The sequence below is a fragment of the Diabrotica undecimpunctata genome, chromosome 8 (genome assembly GCF_040954645.1).
Source record: "Diabrotica undecimpunctata isolate CICGRU chromosome 8, icDiaUnde3, whole genome shotgun sequence".
Classification (NCBI taxonomy): domain Eukaryota; kingdom Metazoa; phylum Arthropoda; class Insecta; order Coleoptera; family Chrysomelidae; genus Diabrotica; species Diabrotica undecimpunctata.
Window position 1 is genome coordinate 136,012,245 of NC_092810.1, and position 19,851 is coordinate 136,032,095.

The 19,851-nt window shown below is 33.3% G+C and overlaps 1 protein-coding gene across 1 annotated transcript in view; it reads left to right on the top strand.

Moving 5' to 3' along the window:
* The window catches only part of LOC140448066 (putative fatty acyl-CoA reductase CG8306), a 43,408-nt gene that overhangs the window by 13,314 nt on the left and 10,243 nt on the right, over positions 1-19,851 (top strand). The window contains exons 4-7 of the mRNA XM_072541118.1: positions 1,356-1,778; positions 5,868-5,951; positions 9,396-9,504; positions 18,647-18,886. Coding sequence (XP_072397219.1) covers positions 1,356-1,778; positions 5,868-5,951; positions 9,396-9,504; positions 18,647-18,886 — 856 coding nt within the window. The remainder of the gene's footprint in view (positions 1-1,355; positions 1,779-5,867; positions 5,952-9,395; positions 9,505-18,646; positions 18,887-19,851) is intronic.

Consider the following 19,851-nt stretch of genomic DNA (forward strand, 5'->3'; position numbering starts at 1 on the left):
AAAGCGAAGGGAGTAGTCGGAGCATTCATTGACAAACTATATATTTTTGAAGAAAATATGCAGAGAAGAGATCTGACCAAATTCCCCAACTTGAAATCTTCTTGTGTAGATTCTGAGGATCGTCAAACATACTGCCTTCACCTTCAAACACTGAAAGAAGATCTGCAGTCCCGATTCCAAGATTTGACTAGTCTGAAAGTGCCAACTTGGTTTATCAATCCTTTCAGCGTGGAAGTTTCAACGGTATGTCCTTCTCTTCAGGAAAACTTGATTGATTTGATACATGATGTTGAAATTGAAAGTTTGTTTCGGGAGTGTGGTACGAAAGATTTTGGCCGCGGATAAAAGAAGTGTATCCAATCTTGTGGAATGCAATCAAATTATTATTATTGGCATTCCCCACAACATATCTAGTGGAGAAAGGTTTTAATTCTATGTGTATATTGAAAAACAGACAAAGAAATAGGCTCGACATAATAGAAAGAGGGGATTTGAGGTTGTTATTAACCAACATTGAGCCAGAAATAAAGAAATTATGTGAGGGACACCAGGCCCAAGGAAGCCATTAACAATTCTTTTACACACATATAACCATTTATCATTTTACGAAATTTAAAAATAAATAAATATGGATACTTACCTTTTGTATAGATTCATTATTTGTTTCAATTTAATTGGGTGGCGGGGGGGCGATTGTAGTATTCATAACTAGTGAAACCTGTCTAAGGGGGCGATCATGGGAAAAAGGTTGGGAACCACTGTGCTATAGTGACATTCAGTGAGGTTTAGGGTTCTAAACGCGAAAGCAACAGGTATATCGTTACATATGAGACCTTGGGAGAGAACAGCACCGATTGCAAAATTGGAGGCATCGGGTGTCAGGATATTGTAAAATGGGATCATTAATTAGAATATCTTCAAAACTTTCAATAAATTCAGGAGTATGTTTAATTTGAACACCTGTTTAAGGCAAGAAGTTAAAGGTTTGGTTAATTTAGCGAAATTTTTTATAAATCGTCGATAATAACCGATAAAAATGATTAAATTTGTTTTGCTGTTTTTGGAATTGGAAAGTTTTTATTGCATATATTTTCTTTAGATTTGGTTTAATACCTTGGGGAGTTATAACATGTCCTAAGAATTCTACGTCTTTACAAAAGATTCAGATTTATCGTGCTGTACTTTTAATCCAGCTTTTCTTAATCTTTTGAAAACTTGTTTTATGTTACTGACATGTTCTTGAAGAGAAGTTGAAAATATAATTATGACGTCCATATATTCGAAGCATATTTTATTTAGTACGTCTTTGAGTACATTATCCATTACTCTTAATAAAGTTTATTAATGTTTTTTAGGACTGAGCGAATCGAATCGAAAATTGTTGATAGACAACGTAAATATTATATTCCACTCAGCCGCATCAGTACGTTTTGATGACATTCTAAAATACGCAATTCTTTTAAACGTGAGGGGAACAAGAGAGGTCGCAAAATTGGCGCTTGAATTAAAAAATATCTCAATGTTGGTCCATATATCAACAACGTATTGTAACTGCGACCGATTTCTAATTGAAGAGAAACTGTATCCTTCTCATGGTACCTGGGAAGAAGCTATTAGATTAGCTGAAGAATACGATGAGCAAATTTTAAAAGTTCTATCAGAAAAATACATAAGTCCAATGCCCAACACATATACGTACGCCAAACAGTTGGGTGAACAAGTAATAAACGATATGTGTAATAAAAAAATTCCTACTTTGATACTACGTCCGTCTATTGGTGAGTATATTTTATAATATAAATTTAAAAACCGATCTTTATTCCCAATCTAACAAACCAAATGATCTCGTTTATTTAAACCTTAAGCCGGACTCAAACGACTCGTGTACTTGGAGAATAATCGTCACTTGCATATACTTGCCATGTCGTGTGTTACTCGCACAATTATTTGTCTCTCGTTGGTTTTCCATCTGCTGTCGGTAAAAATGACCCCGAGTCAAAGGGATCACGATTATTCGTAAAATTGTGAAGTACTACTTGCAGAGGCGCTACAACGAAATGTGTAAAATAATGAGGAGTTACTACGACTATTTATTTAGTTTTCAAAGACCTCAGGAGCGTACAGTTTTTTATTTGAAATGAAGTGAACAAATAACGTTGTGTTGCAGTTTCTTGAGCTGGTTATTTGGATTACCAAACATAAAGATCATATAAATTGTAATGCAGTTAATGATGCCTGGAAAATAATACAAGATAACATATCTGTTCAGTACACTGTAAATGAACTGAAGAAAAAAAAAAGAGTCGGTAATGGCCACATGGCCTAAAGGTTCTCGTTTGAGACCCTGCAACATATGCGTGTCGCTGTATCTACAAAAAGATTTATATATATATTTTTTTTAGTTTCTGTATCTACACTGCTATTTTAGTTCATTTTAATAAGTAACTGTATTTTTTTTATTAATTTAAATAATAAAAATAAAGTTACTTATTTGTTTCGACTTTTATTTAATGATACCATCAACCATCTTCTTTTTTTTTAATTTCATTAAATAAGCAGAGCTCATCACAACAAAAGCTGCGGAAGCAACAACGACAACGAGATTTTCCGGACGACATCTATCCATATTAACTGTCACACCACTGATTCAGTAGTCAAGGTTTTTAAGAATACTTGCCATGTCTGTTCACGCTCGTGTACTTGTGAATTGTACACATCGTGTGAGCGTCCTGCTTGCCGTCGCAATCGCAAAGCTCGTATACTTGCAAAGTAGGCAAATAATTCTGTACTTGCTAAGTACACGAGTCGTTTGAGTCCGCCTTTACACTAGTTTAAAAATTAGCAACTCTAGTAGCCTAAATAGTTTAGGGAAATAAGCAAAAAAAGAACCATGTTTGTGACATAAACCCCTCCATGCAAACGACAGTTGTTTTAAGTAGTATGGATCTCTATAACAAGAACCTATTATCTCAACTATAGTCTTTTTTTTTTACTTAATTAGTTATTTACAAACTAAGGTCAAAAAACGGTCAATTTACGGTTAAGATACCAAATTTGAAAGTAAGAAACTTATGTCATATAAAATTATTTTTAATGGCGTTTTTAAAATTCTTATATCCTTAGTTGTTTTATTTTTTCCTAGAAGTGCTATTACATGAATGAAATACTAAACTTGCAAGATAATTTGCAGAAAATTTTTCAATATTTTATTTCTTTTATTATTTAAATTTTTTTTTATTTTATTAGAAAGTATAAGAAAACAATATAGTATAAGAAAATATATCGTGTCATTTTTATTCATATAATTTAGAAAATTTTTACCTATATATCCTTATCTTTATATATACATATACAGATCACGACATTGTTTTATTGACCATACGTACAGCACAATGGCAATAATAGCTGTGACATATTACACGTTTTTACCTCTATATTCATTTCACAGTAGGTATGAATTGTCGTAATTGTCACATTGACATTTAAAATTTCAATCTAAAAGAATAAACAAATAATTAATAAAATGCCTATTACGTTGTATACCGTCCAAGAAAAAGTGCAACTTGTAACATGGTACTTTCAGGGTTATTCGATACGCGAAGTAATTGATTTATTTATCGTTGCCTTCGAAAATAGACCTCCACAAATGTTCAACAGTTAAAAATACCATTAAACATTTTCAAACTTCGGGATGTGTAAACAGAGATATTGATATTTGTGCTTTTGTGGAAGCTAGTGAACCCTGCAATAGTGTACAAATTGCTAGGGAAGTTAACGTAAATGCTCGAACTGTTCAGCGAGTTCTCAAAAGGAACGGTTATCACTGTTTTAAGATACAATCAACACAAGAACTGTTTCCGGAAGATAACTTTAGGCGGATGGAGTTTTGTGAATTTATGTTAGATAAACAGAATGAAAATGTACACTTTTTAAAAAATCTTCATTTTTATGACATAAAAAACACAATCCATCCGTTGCAAGGTATTATTCTCAGAAAAATAAGCACCTCAGTGTTGCAGTGCGAACGCAGCATAAGCAAAAGTTAAATGTTTGAACTGGGATGTTAGGCGACCATAATATCGGTCTATTTTTTATCGATGGCAACCTAAACGGACCCAAATATTTACAACTTTTACAAAACGAGATCATTCCGGCAGTTCGATGCCTTCGCATTAATTTTCAGGAGGTTTTTTTCCAACAGGATGGGTGTTCGGCTCACAACTCTAGAGCAACTATTGACTTCCTCAATCAAACGTTTCCTGATCGACTGACAAGTACACGTGGTACAATTAAATGGCCCGCTAGATCCTGTGACTTAGCGCCTAACGATTTCTTTTTTTAAGGTTTTTTCAAAGAAAACATTTATAGGCATCAGGTTGAAAGGGCCACAAACCTAGTCGAATTAAGGACAAAAATACTTCATTTCTCTGCAAGCATTACACCAGCCCCTCTCCAAAATATGAGGAGAAATCTGTATGACAGATTTGGTTACTGTTTAGCACAAGGAGGTGGAATATTTGAGCCCTTAATTCATTAATCTGCTTTCCTAATTTTTATTTTTTGTTAGGTACATTTTACGAAGTTTGTAGGTTCTTAATTAGGTAGTATTTTTTATGTTTAGGTTTGGCAGAATTTTATTGTTTTTTTTTATTTAAAATTACAAACGATTCTTATTCTGATTTTTTTGCAAGTCGCACAAGACTGAGACAGATGGAAAGAGCTGAGGGAGACATATGTCCAGCAGTGGACGCATACAGGTTGATAATGATGATCAATATTACACTTGATATTTCCTCGGGAGCTATATGTGCTTTCTGTGGTTTTTCTGGTTTGACTCCGCGTTTAATCATTTTGGTTTTGATACAAACCATTATTTTGACGACGTTTCGGTAAGGTCGCACTTGCCACTGTCAAGTTAGGTAGTAGCGCTTCTTGGTGGTGCTAGAACAAGTAATTAATTTTTAATATGTTTAAAAAAAAAGGCATAATTTCAAAAGTAATGTGGAATACAAATGCATTTACCACCAACAGAGTTTCTAGTATCGGTATGAATAAAATTTGGTAGGCGTAAAGCCCTTGCAAATGTAGGAATATCTTGTCGGCTAAATCTAAAATTTATTTTTACATCTCCTTTCAACATGTTTTCTAAATTAAATTCTTGATTTTGTGGATGTAATACATGTTCACCCTCAATGTTATTTAAAATGATGAACTCTACATCATTATGATGAGCATTTGCTAAAATAAGTGATTCTAAATCATGATCCATTTTCAATATTTTGCGAACAAATGAAAGAAAACATACACAACGTAAATAACGCAACAAAGTATGCATAAGCTCAATAGCAATATCTCTATTTTTGATGTGTCAGCCGTATGTCAAAACTGTCAAAATAGGGCGGTGTAAATAGTGCAACGCAGACACTGTTAACTTTGCAATAACTCTCTAATGAAAAAGTTAGTATTTTGAATTTCTTTTTTTTTTCTGAAAAATTTGTCTGTTGGACGTTTTGATTGTTTATTTAAAACTAGTTCCTCTAAAAAATCATTGAATCCTTAAATGAGAGCATTATACTACACATTTCAACTAAAAGCCGTCTTTAGATTTGTGTCGAGTAGAGATCTAACTTAATTGGCCTAATACTTGAATTGTGGCGAATTCCGTCTGTATTCTTGAAATGATCTGTGCACTTCTCTGCAGCAGTTACATGTATGGGGTGTAGTCGAAACATTGTTGTTTTTAGCTTTGTCGATGACTAACTTGTAACAAATAATAATATGAACAAGTAAACGTTTAAAAAAGTATTTAAAAATTTTAAATATTTATTTTAAGTATTTAAATATATACTTATATATGTCTTTTGTAGTCATTAGCTCCAAGAATGAGCCATTTCCTGGTTGGAATATCAACTTTAATGGACCTGTTGGACTTTTCATAGCAGCAGGCAAAGGTAATCTTTTATTCGTATATTTGTGGTTTTTATATCTACGTATTATATGCTCTACCTTCTGAGATTATTTGTGATATGTTATTTTTTTACCATTTCAGCATCTTAATACTATTTTGGAAGCGATTGTATTAATATTGTAATGTTTTTAATTAATTTATAATTTGTTCTATTTTATTTATTAATTCTTTTCTAATTTATTATTTTGTTCTTATTTTAATTTATTAAAACACACGGTAATTTATATCAGTTTATTAAACTACTGTACAATTTATTTGACGAACGTTACAATTAAATCGCGGCGCGAATCTTCAAAATTAACTAACTCTCTTCATAACAACATTCCTCTATAAATATAAAATCCTGTTATTCGAGAATAACGGTGAAGCGGCGACTCCCCATCCAAGTAATCAGAAGCTCAGACTGGTTTTATTCGGCCTACTTGGAAACTTCGAGTCGGATGACTCATCATAATTTGGGTCTACATAGATGCTTCTGGTAAATAAACGCCGAAATGACTACAACAAAAACAGAATTAGTCATTATATATTTACAGTTTTGTAGGCCATGATATTTATTATCGTAACAATATGTACCGATTTAAGTATCCATACTTGTGTATAAATTGAATTTTATAATTATTCAAGATTGTAGCGTGCATATGTAGCAAAAACAGCTTGTGACAAACCCCTCCCTCAAGTGCGGTCAATTCTTACTGTATTTTGAGAATTGTTATAAATCTGTTTAAAATATCCAAGCGGTAAACATCGAAATTCCAAACTACTTCCTTGTTCTACCGTTTGGAAACTCCAAACGGTAGAACAAGGAATGAAATCGACTACATGATAAGTGACAAAAAACAAATAATTAAAGATGTAACAGTACTCAACAAGTAGTTCACCACAAGCAGTGACCACAGAATGATACGAGCGAAAGTCCAAATCAACACAAAAAGAGAAAGAAACGTAATGATTAAAAATAAATCTCATTGTACCTGGACACCCCCATTTGATATCAACCAATATCAGGCACATTCCAATAATAAGCTACTACTGCATGAAACCTCCGAGAATAATCTTAACGACTTGAATAAATGCATCATAAACGCCTTACAAGAAAGTCACCGTGCACTGTCCTAAAAGAAAATCAGATAGTAAAATAAGTCCATGTACTGAAACGTTGCTAGATCAAAGAGGACAAATTAGAAGCGATAAGTATGCGATAAGACAGCCACACTCTAAGAGAACTGAATAAAACTGTTTCGAATGCAGTCAGGAGAGATTTAAGAAAATTTAAAACCGATAATATTAAACGCACTATATAGCGGAAAATAACAGCCTAAAAGTTCTACCTACAAAGCTAACGAATGGGAAATGCGAAATTCATAAATTAAGAAACAAGGAAAATGAAATAATATCACGTAGAGACCAGTTAATACATGTCGTCGAAGAGTTTTACGAGGAATTATATGGCAGTAGACGAAACGATCAAACAGGATTACAAACGGCCGTTTCAAAGAAGATCATGAATCAAGGTTCCGAACTAATGCAAGATATAGGTAGATGGGATTCGACAAGCAATAAACAAAATGAAAAATAACAAAACCCCAGGACAGGGACAGCTCCAAAAGAAAAGTATTTGACCAATGCGGATTACCGGTCATTACCTATGGGGCGAAACTATGACTCTAACCACAGAATACACCAGTTGGGTTGGTATATTCTGTGCTCTAACCAAGACTACGGCTTCGAAATTGAGAGTTGCTCAGAGACGAATGGAACGGTCTATGCTGAGAGTGACGTTGCGGGACCGAATAAGAAACGATGATCTGCGAAGAAGGACGAGTATTGCTGATGTTGTGGAACGCATAATACTATAAATGACAAAATAGGATCTTCACATAGCGCAAAATCGGTCGTGTTCGCGCATAATGTAATTGGAGAGTAGAATTTGAATTCTTGATAAATAGGATTTGTATGCATTTTGAGATCAAATTATTCAATTAGCAATGTAATAATAAACGATTTTTTTCTGTTATTTGTTTATAAAAGACAAGAACAATATAATATTAAAAAAGTATAAGAAGAAACTAGACGAAAATAAGTTTAAGAGGTTTAATAATTACAATAATAGTACACTTAAGGATATCTCCAAACTATTTAAGTTTTTTATTTACTATTTTTATAACTATTTATATTCCTACAAAGTAGCATACAATATTTGTTGTTTAAGTTAATGCGCTGATGAAATATTGTAAAGTTCGATTGGATTTTAGATATAATTTTATCACGAATACATCGCTTTCGTATACGTTCCGGATGATTTTCTTCTACAATGTGATAAACTCTAAAAATTCTTCAACTTCTTCATAACAATCCAACAATTTTTTATTGTAGTTAGAAAAACAAAAAAATATATATTGAAAGTAAATTGGAAAAAATTATTATTTAAACATAAACAAACAAAGTTAGGTTAGAATCGACGTGTGAGGTTGTCCGATACTGATTACTGGATTACCGCAACGCCGAGAAACATATACCAATGCCAACAAACCATAGTTGGAAATTATTTCCTGACATTTCACCTTCTACAGTTCCCCTAAAAACATTCAGAAAAAATTAAGAAACACAAAAACCTATCACAATGAAAACAAGTTGTGTGATACTTACGTTGTTTCCTTCTCTAATATCTGCCAACACGGTGTTTGAACATTTCTCTCAACTAATCTAGCATTACGTAATTTTTTACAGGGTTCCTCTAATCTGTTTCCTAAAAGGGAAGGTACTGAATACTTTTTCAAAATTCTTCTACACTTGCAGGCATTTTCTGATAATTCTGCCACGAAATTTATTTCAAAATCATCAGTAGTAAAATGAATATAACACATTCTTGCAGTGAGCACATTGAATTTGTCGGACCGGCGACAAAAATGAACCCATTTCTTACATAAAACATTATCTTTGGGAAACCGAAAAAAATCTTATTTCACCAGCAAAACCTTTATTTTGATTATCATTATCACAATTGAAAATAGCACACCTCATTTTTATACATTTTAGTAAGGTAAATCTCACTTTTACACACATAAAATATAAAATTAACTTAGCTAACAATCGCGAACCATTCAAACTAAACGGACATTACGAACTTGCAACTCTCCAATTACATCACGACTACAATCTCCCCTCTCTTCAGTATGCGCAATATCTTATCTTGTTAGTTATAGTATCATGGTGAAACGCATAGCGGAATTGAAATGGGACTGAGCAGGTCATGTAGCGAGAATGCACGACTCACGATGGACAAGCAAAATTACAAATTGCACGTGGGCCCTTCGCACGCTAGCGGCCAACTTCCTAGGGCTCTGTCTTAGGTCTATCTTAATTACCTTTTTTTAGATGGCTTTTTCTGAAATTAGCGTACTAATAACAACCCTTTTTATTGTAGGTTTACTTCGAACTGTATATGGATACAATGAAGCATCTCAGGATATGGTGCCTTGTGATTATGTTGTAAAAGCCATATTTATAGCAGTTGATGATTATAATCAAAGCAAGTATGTCATTTTAGCCGAATACAGTACGCGTCTTTTCATTCAGGTTGTATCGATCTCAAAAAATATGGTTAATCCCACAAACACTCACAAAAAGCCTTAAAAGACCTGAAAAAACATGTTTTTTTAGAGGTGTTTTGCCCAATTTTTGAATATTATAAAGAACTCAGTTGCTTCAAATTATATGTAACCTATAAAAACCATGATTTGATCTATTTTGAAGTCTCTAAAACAGGGAAAATCCCCAAAAAAACACTAAAAAATAGTTTTTCGGGTTTGTGAAAGTGGCTTACGGAAAAATATGAAAAAAATCAGAAATTTTTTTTGATAAAATACACAAAATAAAAAAATAGACCTGCAGCTATCTCCAACAACAGTTATACGGTTTTTTCGAAAAAAAAAATGCATTTTTAGATTGTGTACGCTCAACCTAGGAGTCTACAAAAAAAAGACAAGTTTTATAAGAGCCTCAACAATGCGTGTGAATGTTTTTAAATTTTTAAATGGATTGCAACGTATTGAAAAAAAAATAAAAAAGTTTTTGCAAAATTGCACTGAGTCTTATTTTTTATTCACATAAAACGCAAAAACATGAAAAAATTTATTAAGATTGTATCGACCTCAAAAATATGATTCTTCTTCTTCTTCTTCAGCCTTTATTTATCCATTATTGGACATAGGCCGCCTCCAATTGTTTCCACGCTTTTCTATCTTTTGCAATTCTCATCCACTGCTTTCCAGCCAGCTACAGCTGTTATATCGTCTATCCATCTCTTTTTGGGTCTTCCCACGATTCTTTTTGTTTCTCGAGGTCTCCAGAATGTCACTTTATGAGACCATCTGTTGGTGTCTTGTCTTGCTACATGTGCTACCCATTACCATCTCAATGTCGCTATTTTTTCCATGACGTCGGTTACTTTGATTCTTCGACGTTTTTCGGTGTAAGGAATTTTGTCTCTGAGGCTTATATTTAACATGGCCTTCTCCATGGCCCGTTGAGTTACTCTTAATTGTTCTGCCATTTTTCTTGTTATTGCCATAGTTTCCAATTCATAAGTTGCAACTGGTAGTATACAAGTGTCATAGGTTTTTCGTTTTAAGTGTATTGGGATTTTTCTGTCTTTTAAAATGAAGCTCAACTTACCAAAAGCAGCCCATGACAATTGACTAATATGACAAAATATGATTAACCCTACAAAACACTTAAAATCTCTAAAAAAAACATGGCTTTTGGGACTTTAAAGATGTTTTACCCAATTTTGAATGTTCTAAAGGACTCAGTTACTTTAAATGATATATAAGCCATAGAAAAACCTGATTTGATCTATTTTGAAGTCTATAAAATGGAGGAAATGCCCAAAAAAGCCCTAAAAATAGTTTTTTGGAGATTTGAAGGTGGCGCACTTGACGGAAAAATCAGAAATACAGTTTTTGATTAAATACATAAAATAGAAAAAAAACTAGACATGCAGCCACCTCCAAACAAAAGTTATACGATTTAAAAAAAAATGCATTTTTAGGTTATATACACTTAATCTATGGTTCTTTAAAAATATACAAGTTTTTTGTATTAAAAATACACAAGTTTCCTATGAATGTAAATTTTTTGAAATTTTTAAATTAACTGCAACTCACCGAAAAAGTTCCTAAAACGATACATTTTTGGCCTAAAATTGTTATTCATTTAAAATGTACACCGAAATCAGTCCAGGAAACATAGAGGTTTTGGTTATACAGCTCCACAAAATTCAAAAAAAATTCATATATAGTCCTACCAGAGACCTAAGAGAGTCATTAATATTTATTATCGATAAATGTCTACTGCAAGGCAGCGGGGGACCGCCTCTGGACAGGATGGTACATTTATTTTCAATTTACATTACTTATTCGTTTGTAAAGTGTGTTAAAAGCCGGTCTGTATCATTGTCTACTAAAGTTATAATAGTTGCAAAAATATTTACTAAAAAAATGTCTACTAAAGTTATAATAGTTGCAAAAATATTTACATACACTACATTCACATATTTACAAAACTTTATCATTTCTAAATAGAGTACAAAAAGAACAGAGGCAAAAATATTTTAGAAAATTATTTTCAAAATTGAGGTGTGTCTAAAAGCTGGTTCCATTATCAACTAAAGTTAAAAATATTTACATAAATTACGTATAAAAAAAAGTTTACCATTTATAAATACAATTCAAAAAGTACTTATATTTAAAAAAAAATTACATAGACAAGTTAGTTTCACTATCACTGTCGTTATCTAGATCTATAATAATTATTGTTTCTTTGAGAAACCTATCTGTATTTTTCCAGCTGTGATTAGTTATTTTCTTCATTTCTAATTCAATTAGACGAACCATAGATGAATTTAGGGTAAGCGAAAAATTACTTCTCCTTACCGATGCTTTAAGCTCATGGCATATGTGCTCAATAGGATTGAACATGCAATAGTAAGGAGGAAGTCTTAATACTGTATGATCCATTTCTTCCGCCAAACTGTCGCAATAATATTGTTTTCTGATGGAAAATGATTTTAAAGTTTCAAGTAATTGTTTTTTAGAATAATTATCTCCATAATATATATCATTTTCCAGCATATATTCTTGGATTTTAAGTTTGGTGTCATTAGAACATAGAACTTTATTCGACCTACGACTGTGGTAGCTGGCATTGTCCATCACAATTACACTGTTTGGTGGTATATTTGGCAATAACTTGGTTGAAAACCAGTTTCCAAAATTTCTGACGTGGTGTCATCATGACAGTTGACACGGTAGTCCTTAATGTTGTTGCATGACAAGGCTAAAGCATTAGGTGTAAAACCATTTTTTTTTTTTTCATTTTTGACAAGAAGAATCTGCCCAACCACATTTTGGAACGTCATGGGTTCTACTACGTCCCATCCAGATAAACAATTTCTCTTCCACTTTCTCTGTATTTATGAATTTAAATTAAAAACTCCGTCCTTCATATTTGTAGAAAAGCAGATTCGATAATCACTTGGCGTTTATCGATCGTTTTTATTTTAAAGCCGTTATTTAGAAGACATGGCCTTGCTGTCTCACTGCAGCACTTGATTCACATGATCATATATTATTCATACATGTTATAAATTTTTCTTCTAATGATGTCCACATCACTCAGGTCTAGTTTCCTAAACATACCAGCGTCTTTTTATTTTTCCTCTACTTACTATCGGTTGTGTTGTTATTGACCACACTGTCTTCATTGGTCTTTGTGTTACTGCCGCTTCCTTCACCGCATTAAATTATTTACAGATTCTGAAATTTGTATTTTTGATTTTGAACAGTGAGATAAAAAATATATTGTAATACATAAAATTTAACGCCCGAAAAGGAATTTATGAAAAGAAAATATTTTTTGAACTCCAAAACGGTAACAATTCAGGTATATTTTTTCGATCCTGATAATAAACTAGCTTTGAAAAAGAGGATTACAAATAACCCGTCATTATATCCTCATGTGAAAGTCAATTAAAATAATTTCTTGGAATGGTTTTATTTTGAATATTATCTAAAGCATCAATCACGATATATTTAAAATCGTATTTATATTTTCTTTAAAAAAAGTTGACACGGTTGAAATGGACTACCTAAGTAGAGCTTGCCGTATATCAAGAGTAGAACGTATACCTAATTCTGAAATTAGAAGAAAAACAGATAGAGTACATACAACTTCTGAAAGAATAGAAACTAGACAGTTAATATGGTATGGACACGTACAGAGGATGGACGACAACAGATGGCCAAAAAGAGCTATGGAATACAATCCAAGTAATAGAAGGAAACGAGGAAGACCAGCCAAGTCTTGGATACAAGGTGTTATGGAAACCATGAAAGAGTGAGCCATTGATGAAGACACCTGGAGAGATAGAAAAAGATGGCGATCGAAATGCGGGAAGCGGCAGAAGCTGTAGGATCCCCGCTTATATATATATATATATATATATATATATATATATATATATATATATATATATATATATATATATATATATATATATTTATATTTTCTGACTTGGGGAACAGGTAGACTAAAGACTTGTTTACACGAGTAGGGGAATGAGGAGAGTAGAGTAGCGAGTAGAGTCGACTCTACTCGCTACTCTACCAAAAATGGCTTGATACCGTTCACACGAGGAGAGTTACAAGTATAGTACTTATGCTAGTATACTGTGGAGTAGGTGTTTGTTTAGTACAAAATGAATTCAAGAAAAAGAAAATTGATTCAAAATTGTTTAGCTACTGTTGCAAATGCATTTGTAACTGAGGTCGCTTTGTAACAAAGAAAAGAGTGGATGAGAGAGTGGCTTAAAAGAAGGAATACACACGGGGCCTCAGCTCTTTTATCTTGATAAGAATACATTTTTTATTTCTTATTGTATTTTTTATTAACAAGTAATAAAAACCTGTAACTTGCCCGTGAGCCTTCAGTTTTCTTGTTTCTTTTTGCACCTTTCATGATTGCTTCCATAGGAGTGAACCATTTCACGTTCGGAACGTATACATCGGCTGAACCTGAACCCCATTTTTTTGATTTTTGTATTTTTACACACTCTTGATTATAAGTGCACCTTATATTCTTAATTTTTTGCTTGATCTCGTTTACTCCAAAGCCCCCTTTTGCCATTCTTTCGACGATTTCATCCTCCGCAGCTTGCCTCATATTTTTATTTCTGTAGTGTACACTACCTAAATTCCATAAACACTGGTATTCGCCATACATCTCTACAAGTTTTAAAGTGAAAGTGAAATGAAGTTCATCTTCGGTGAACTTCATTTTCACTATTTACACAAAACACAACTCCAGACGGAATGACAGCGTCCCTATGCACTCTCCTACCTACTCTACTCTACCAGAATTGACCTGGTTCCATGGGTAGAGTGCGCAGGCAAGTGGATATTTTGGCGGTGGTGGTGGTAGTAGAGTAGAGTTACTTTGCCACATGTTGCTAGTCACTCTACTCTACCACGTACTATGCACTCTACTTGCTACTCTACTGCGCTGAGCGTTTTTACCTGTAGAGTTACTCTACTCTACCAAGTACTTGCATCATTACTCTACCCGTGTAAATGGGTCTTAAGATAATATTATGACAATTTCGTTAGTTATTTGTTTGACTTTGTTCAGAAAGGAAGACAATTTGTGTATAAAACAATATTATTTAAAATGTTTCGTCCGTGGGAAGAGCCTAGTACTTCTCGTGAAGTTATTGATAATAATAATGCCGAAACAATAGACGTCAGTGTTAACAAACCCGTAAAGCGCAGTGTTTTGTCAGTTGACACAAAAAAAGTGATATTTGACGTTTACCCTACCCTCCTTAAACGAGGACTTTCCAAATTTAATTCAGTGAAGGAAGCGGCAGCCTTAACCCGAAGACCAATTAACACAGTGTGGTCTATAACAAAACAACCGATAGTAAGTAGAAGAAAAAGAAAAGATTCTGTTATGTTTAGGAAATTAGGCCAAAGTGATGTGGAGATCATTAGAAGAAAAATGTATAACATGTATGAAGAACAGATGGTCCCCACGTTAAAAACCATCATGCAAAAGTTGCAGAAACATGACACAGGAATCAAGTGCTGCAGTGAGAAAGTAAGGCAATGTCTTCTAAAAATCGGCTTTAAAATAAAAACGATCGATAAACGCCAAGTGATCATGGAATCTGCTCGTCTACAAATACGGAGGACAGAATTTTTAATTCAAATTCATAAATACAGAGAAAGTGGAAGAGAAATTGTTTATCTGGATGAGACGTGGTTTGACACCCATGACGTTCCAAAATATGGTTCGTATGTATGGTTTAGTACAGTCGGTCGCTGTACAACAAAAGCTCCATCAAATAAAGGAAAACGTATTACAATAACCCATCCAGGAAAAAAAAATGGTTTTACGCCCAATGCTTTAGCCTTGTCATGCAAAAACATTAAGGACTCCCGTGTCAACTATCATGATGACACCACGTCAGAATTATTTGAAAACTCGTTTTCAACCAAGTTATTGCCAAATATACCACCAAACAGTGTAATTGCGATGGGCAATGCCAGCTACCACAGTCGTAGGCCGAATAAGGTTCCATGCTCTAATGACACCAAACTTAAAATCCAGGAATATATGCTGGAAAATGATATACACTCTGGGCCAAAATAATGGGTAATTTTTAATGTCTTATATCTCCTAAACCTGTTGTCTGATTTAAGTGATGTTTTTAATATGTTATAGCCTTATTCTTTGACAATATCGTTATAATAATATGGTTGCTAAACAGGTTAATTGTCATTGTATACCGGGTGTACGAATTAAACTGTGTTTTTTCTTAAAGTTTGCATCACCCTGTGGAATATTCTAGCATTTATAAAATTATGAAATTAAAACCTAACTATAGTTTTATGTTTTCTCAACATTTTGTTTTTTGATTCATTCGCTTATGTTGGATAATACAAAAGTTAGGTAGTGTAACAACTAGCCATGTTTTTCATCAATACAGACGATTTAACTCACCAGCAAAAATAACCCCACCTTTATTATTGTTTTGTTTACTTATCCTGTAACAGTTTGTTTCCTAAATTTGTGCCATCGAAGAATTTTAGACATAATATAGTCGTTGTACGACATTGTTGCAAATCTGTTTCCGTGTTAATAACAATTCTTGAACAATTTGTAATTAAAATTAAATTTGTAATTAAAATTAACAATTAAAATTGTAATTTTATATCATTGTGAGCGAATATTGTTTAAGTTGAAATTTTAGTGCTTATTTATTGTTGGTGATTTTAAAAATGCCACTCGTTCCAACTGATGCTGCTAGGGCAGTGGCTTTAGTTGATGCTGGTTACAGTCAACGTCATATCGCTGGTATACTCGATGTACCCAGATCTACCCAGAACTAGAAGATGCTATCAGACGATTTCGGGAGACAGGATTGTACAACCACAGGCCAGGCCGAAAAGTCCGAAAACGATGCACTTCAGTTCGACATGACCGCTTCGTTAGTGTGTGTAGACAAACGATTAGAAGAAGACTGTCCGAAATAAACTTGCTCCCCACAACTGCTCCCACAACACCGTAGGGCTAGACTTCATTTTGCGCGAGAATATGCTAACTGGACTATGGCGGAATGGAAGAATATACTGTTCTCAGATGAGAGCAGAATAGCCCTAAAAGGTCCAGATGGACGTCAACGTGTCTATAGGCGTCAAAATGAAAGGTTTGCTGCATGCGCTATAACCGAAACAGTGGCTTACCGAGGAGGGTCAATAATGATTTGGGGAGGTATTTCTTACGAAGCGCGTACTGATCTTGTTGTGTTCGGTAGGGGCAGTGTGAATGCCCAAGTATACGTGCAAAAAGTTCTCCAAGACCATGTTATGCCTTTTGCACCATTCATTGGTGATAACTTCAGACTAATGCATGACAATGCACGTTGCCATACAGCAAGATCTACCCGTGAGTACCTTACTTAATGAGGTTGGGATTCAAGTTCTACCATGGCCATCACACAGTCCTGATCTTAACCCAATTTGAGCATATCTGGGACAACCTCAAAAGACTGGTAGGAGCAAGAGTACCAGCCCCTGCATCCTTTGAAGAGCTGAAGACAGCTGTGGTAAAGGAGTGGCACAATATCACCCAATCTGATATTCAGGATATCATGAATGGATTTCCAAACCGGCTCCAAGAGGTCCTAAGGGCTAGAGGCGTCAACACCCATTATTGATACCCAATTATTTTTTTCAATTAGACTTTGATTTCCAAAATATTGTTAATTTGAATTTTCTTCGAAGATTTTATTCATTGGATTTTTACTGAAACAAATGACTTTTTTTCAAAAAGATTATTTTTTCTCTTCCGCGGAGATAAAAATTGATAAAAAAACATGTCTAGTTGTTAAAGCACCTAACTTTTGTAGTATTTACCATAAGCGAATCAATCAAAAAACAAAATATTGAGAAAGCATGAGGCTATATTTACTATTTAATTTCAGTATTCTACAAATGCTAGAATATTCCACAGGGTGATGCAAACTTGCAAAAAAACACAGTTTAATTCGTACACCCGGTATACAATGAAAATTTACCTGTTTAGCAACCATATTATCATAACGATATTGTCAAGAAATAAGGGTATAACATATTAAAAAAATCACTTAAATCGGACAACAGGTTTAGGAGATATAAGACATCAAATATTACCCATTTTTAAGGTGGCCGGTTAAATTTGGCCCAGAGTGTATATTATGAAGATAATTATTCTAAAAAACAATTACTTTAAAATCATTTTCCATCAGAACACAATATTATTGCGACAGTGTGGCGGAAGAAATGGGTAATACAGTATTAAGACTTCCTCCTCACTATTGCATGGTCAATCCGATTGAACACATATGGCATGAGCTGAAAGCATCGGTAAGGAGAAATAATGTTTCGCCCACCCTAAATTCATCTGTGGTTCGTCTAATTGAATTAGAAATGGAGAAAATAGCCAATAACAGCTGGAACAATAAAGTTGCTCATGTTTTAAAGATGAAAAGATCTTATATAAATACAGATTAGAGTTGCTCAAAGAAACAATTATTATTATAGATCTAGATAACGACAGTGATAGTGAAACTGACTTGTCCATGTAATTTTTTTTAAATGCAAGTACTTTTTGAATTGTATTTGTAAATGGTAAACTTTCTATGTATACGTAATTTATGTAAATATTTTTAAATTCCGTTGATAAAACCAGCTTTTAGATACACCTCAATTTTGAAAATAATTTTCAAAAATATTTTTGCCTCTGTTCTTTTTGTACTCTATTAAGAAATGATAAAGTTTTGTAAATATGTGAATGTAGTGTATGTAAATATTTTTGCAACTATTATAACTTTAGTAGACAATGATAAAGACCAGCTTTTAAACACATCTAACAATCGAAGAAGTAATGCAAATCGAAAATAAAAGTACGATCCTGTCCAGAGGCGATCCCCGGCTGCCTTGTGGTAGACACTAATCGATAATAAATATTAATTAGTCTCTTAGATCTTTGGTAGGACTATATCTGGCCGGGTCAAAGAATATAAAATTACATCATTTCTCTGGACTAATTTCAACATTTTATTTTGTATGTTTTTAGCACTCAAGAATTAGAGGTATACAATTTGGCACAGAATGACATTTTACAAATGAAACAAAAGGAAATACTTACCTTAGGTAGAAATCTTCTAGAGGAAACCCCATTTTCAACCATATTATGGTACCCTTCAATCTATATTACATCATGTTGGTATTATTTTTATATCAGTGTATTACTGTTCCATGTATTACCGGCACTGTTCTTTGATACACTCTTAAGGATATTTAACAAAAAACCGATGTAAGTAGATATTTTATTTATTTCTGAATTGTAGTTTGGAGAAAAGTAAAACACAGGTAAAGTATTGAATATTTTTATATGGGAATAAACCACAATGAATTCTAATAAAAATTACATTTTTCGTTTAGCTTTGAAGTTTAAATTTCCCAATACGGAAATCGTTTTCAGATTGAAAGAACAATTTAAGAGACATGTCAGCTATAATCAACAACGTAACACACAACTAACAGTAAGCATAGAAAGATCACAGGTTCATAACTCAAAATTCATAACTTCAAATCTATAAAAGTTGCAATATCTTTCAGTAATTTGTTTAATCCATTTAAAATAAATATTTATTTTGCAAAATTTGACTTTTTTCTTATAATTAGTATAAAAGGTTATGAAATGCTGCTAAAATAAATGTTCAAAATGTCCACCTCCAACATCTACGCCAGTTTGTGACCGATATTTAAATGACCGAGCCACACGTCTTAACATTTATAAGTCAATATTATTAAAAGCTTTTCTTATTCTATTTTTCATACCATCTGGCGGTGTTAGAGGCTTCTGGTACACAAGGATTTTTATATAGCCCCATATGTAAATATCAATTTTTGAGAATTCCGGTGATCTCGTGGTTAAAGAGTTGGTTCTCCTCTGCTTGTCATTCTGTGTAATATTAAATGGAACATTTTGCGGTAGTAATGGTATATGATACAGCCGTCAAAAAAATGTGTGCCAATCACATACTCCCCAACAATACCACCCCAACCATTTATAGACCACCTAGTTTGACGGTTGACGGTTAATAAAGCAGGGACTGCTTGATATTCACTGTTCCATTTTTGTGAAATGTAGCCCCATCTTCAAAAAGCACATAATTGTAAAAAAATTAGTCCCTATGCACTTGCTGCTGATACCATTGACAAAAAGCTAATCTGCGATTATTATCATCGACTGTTAATTCTTGATGTAACTTTATG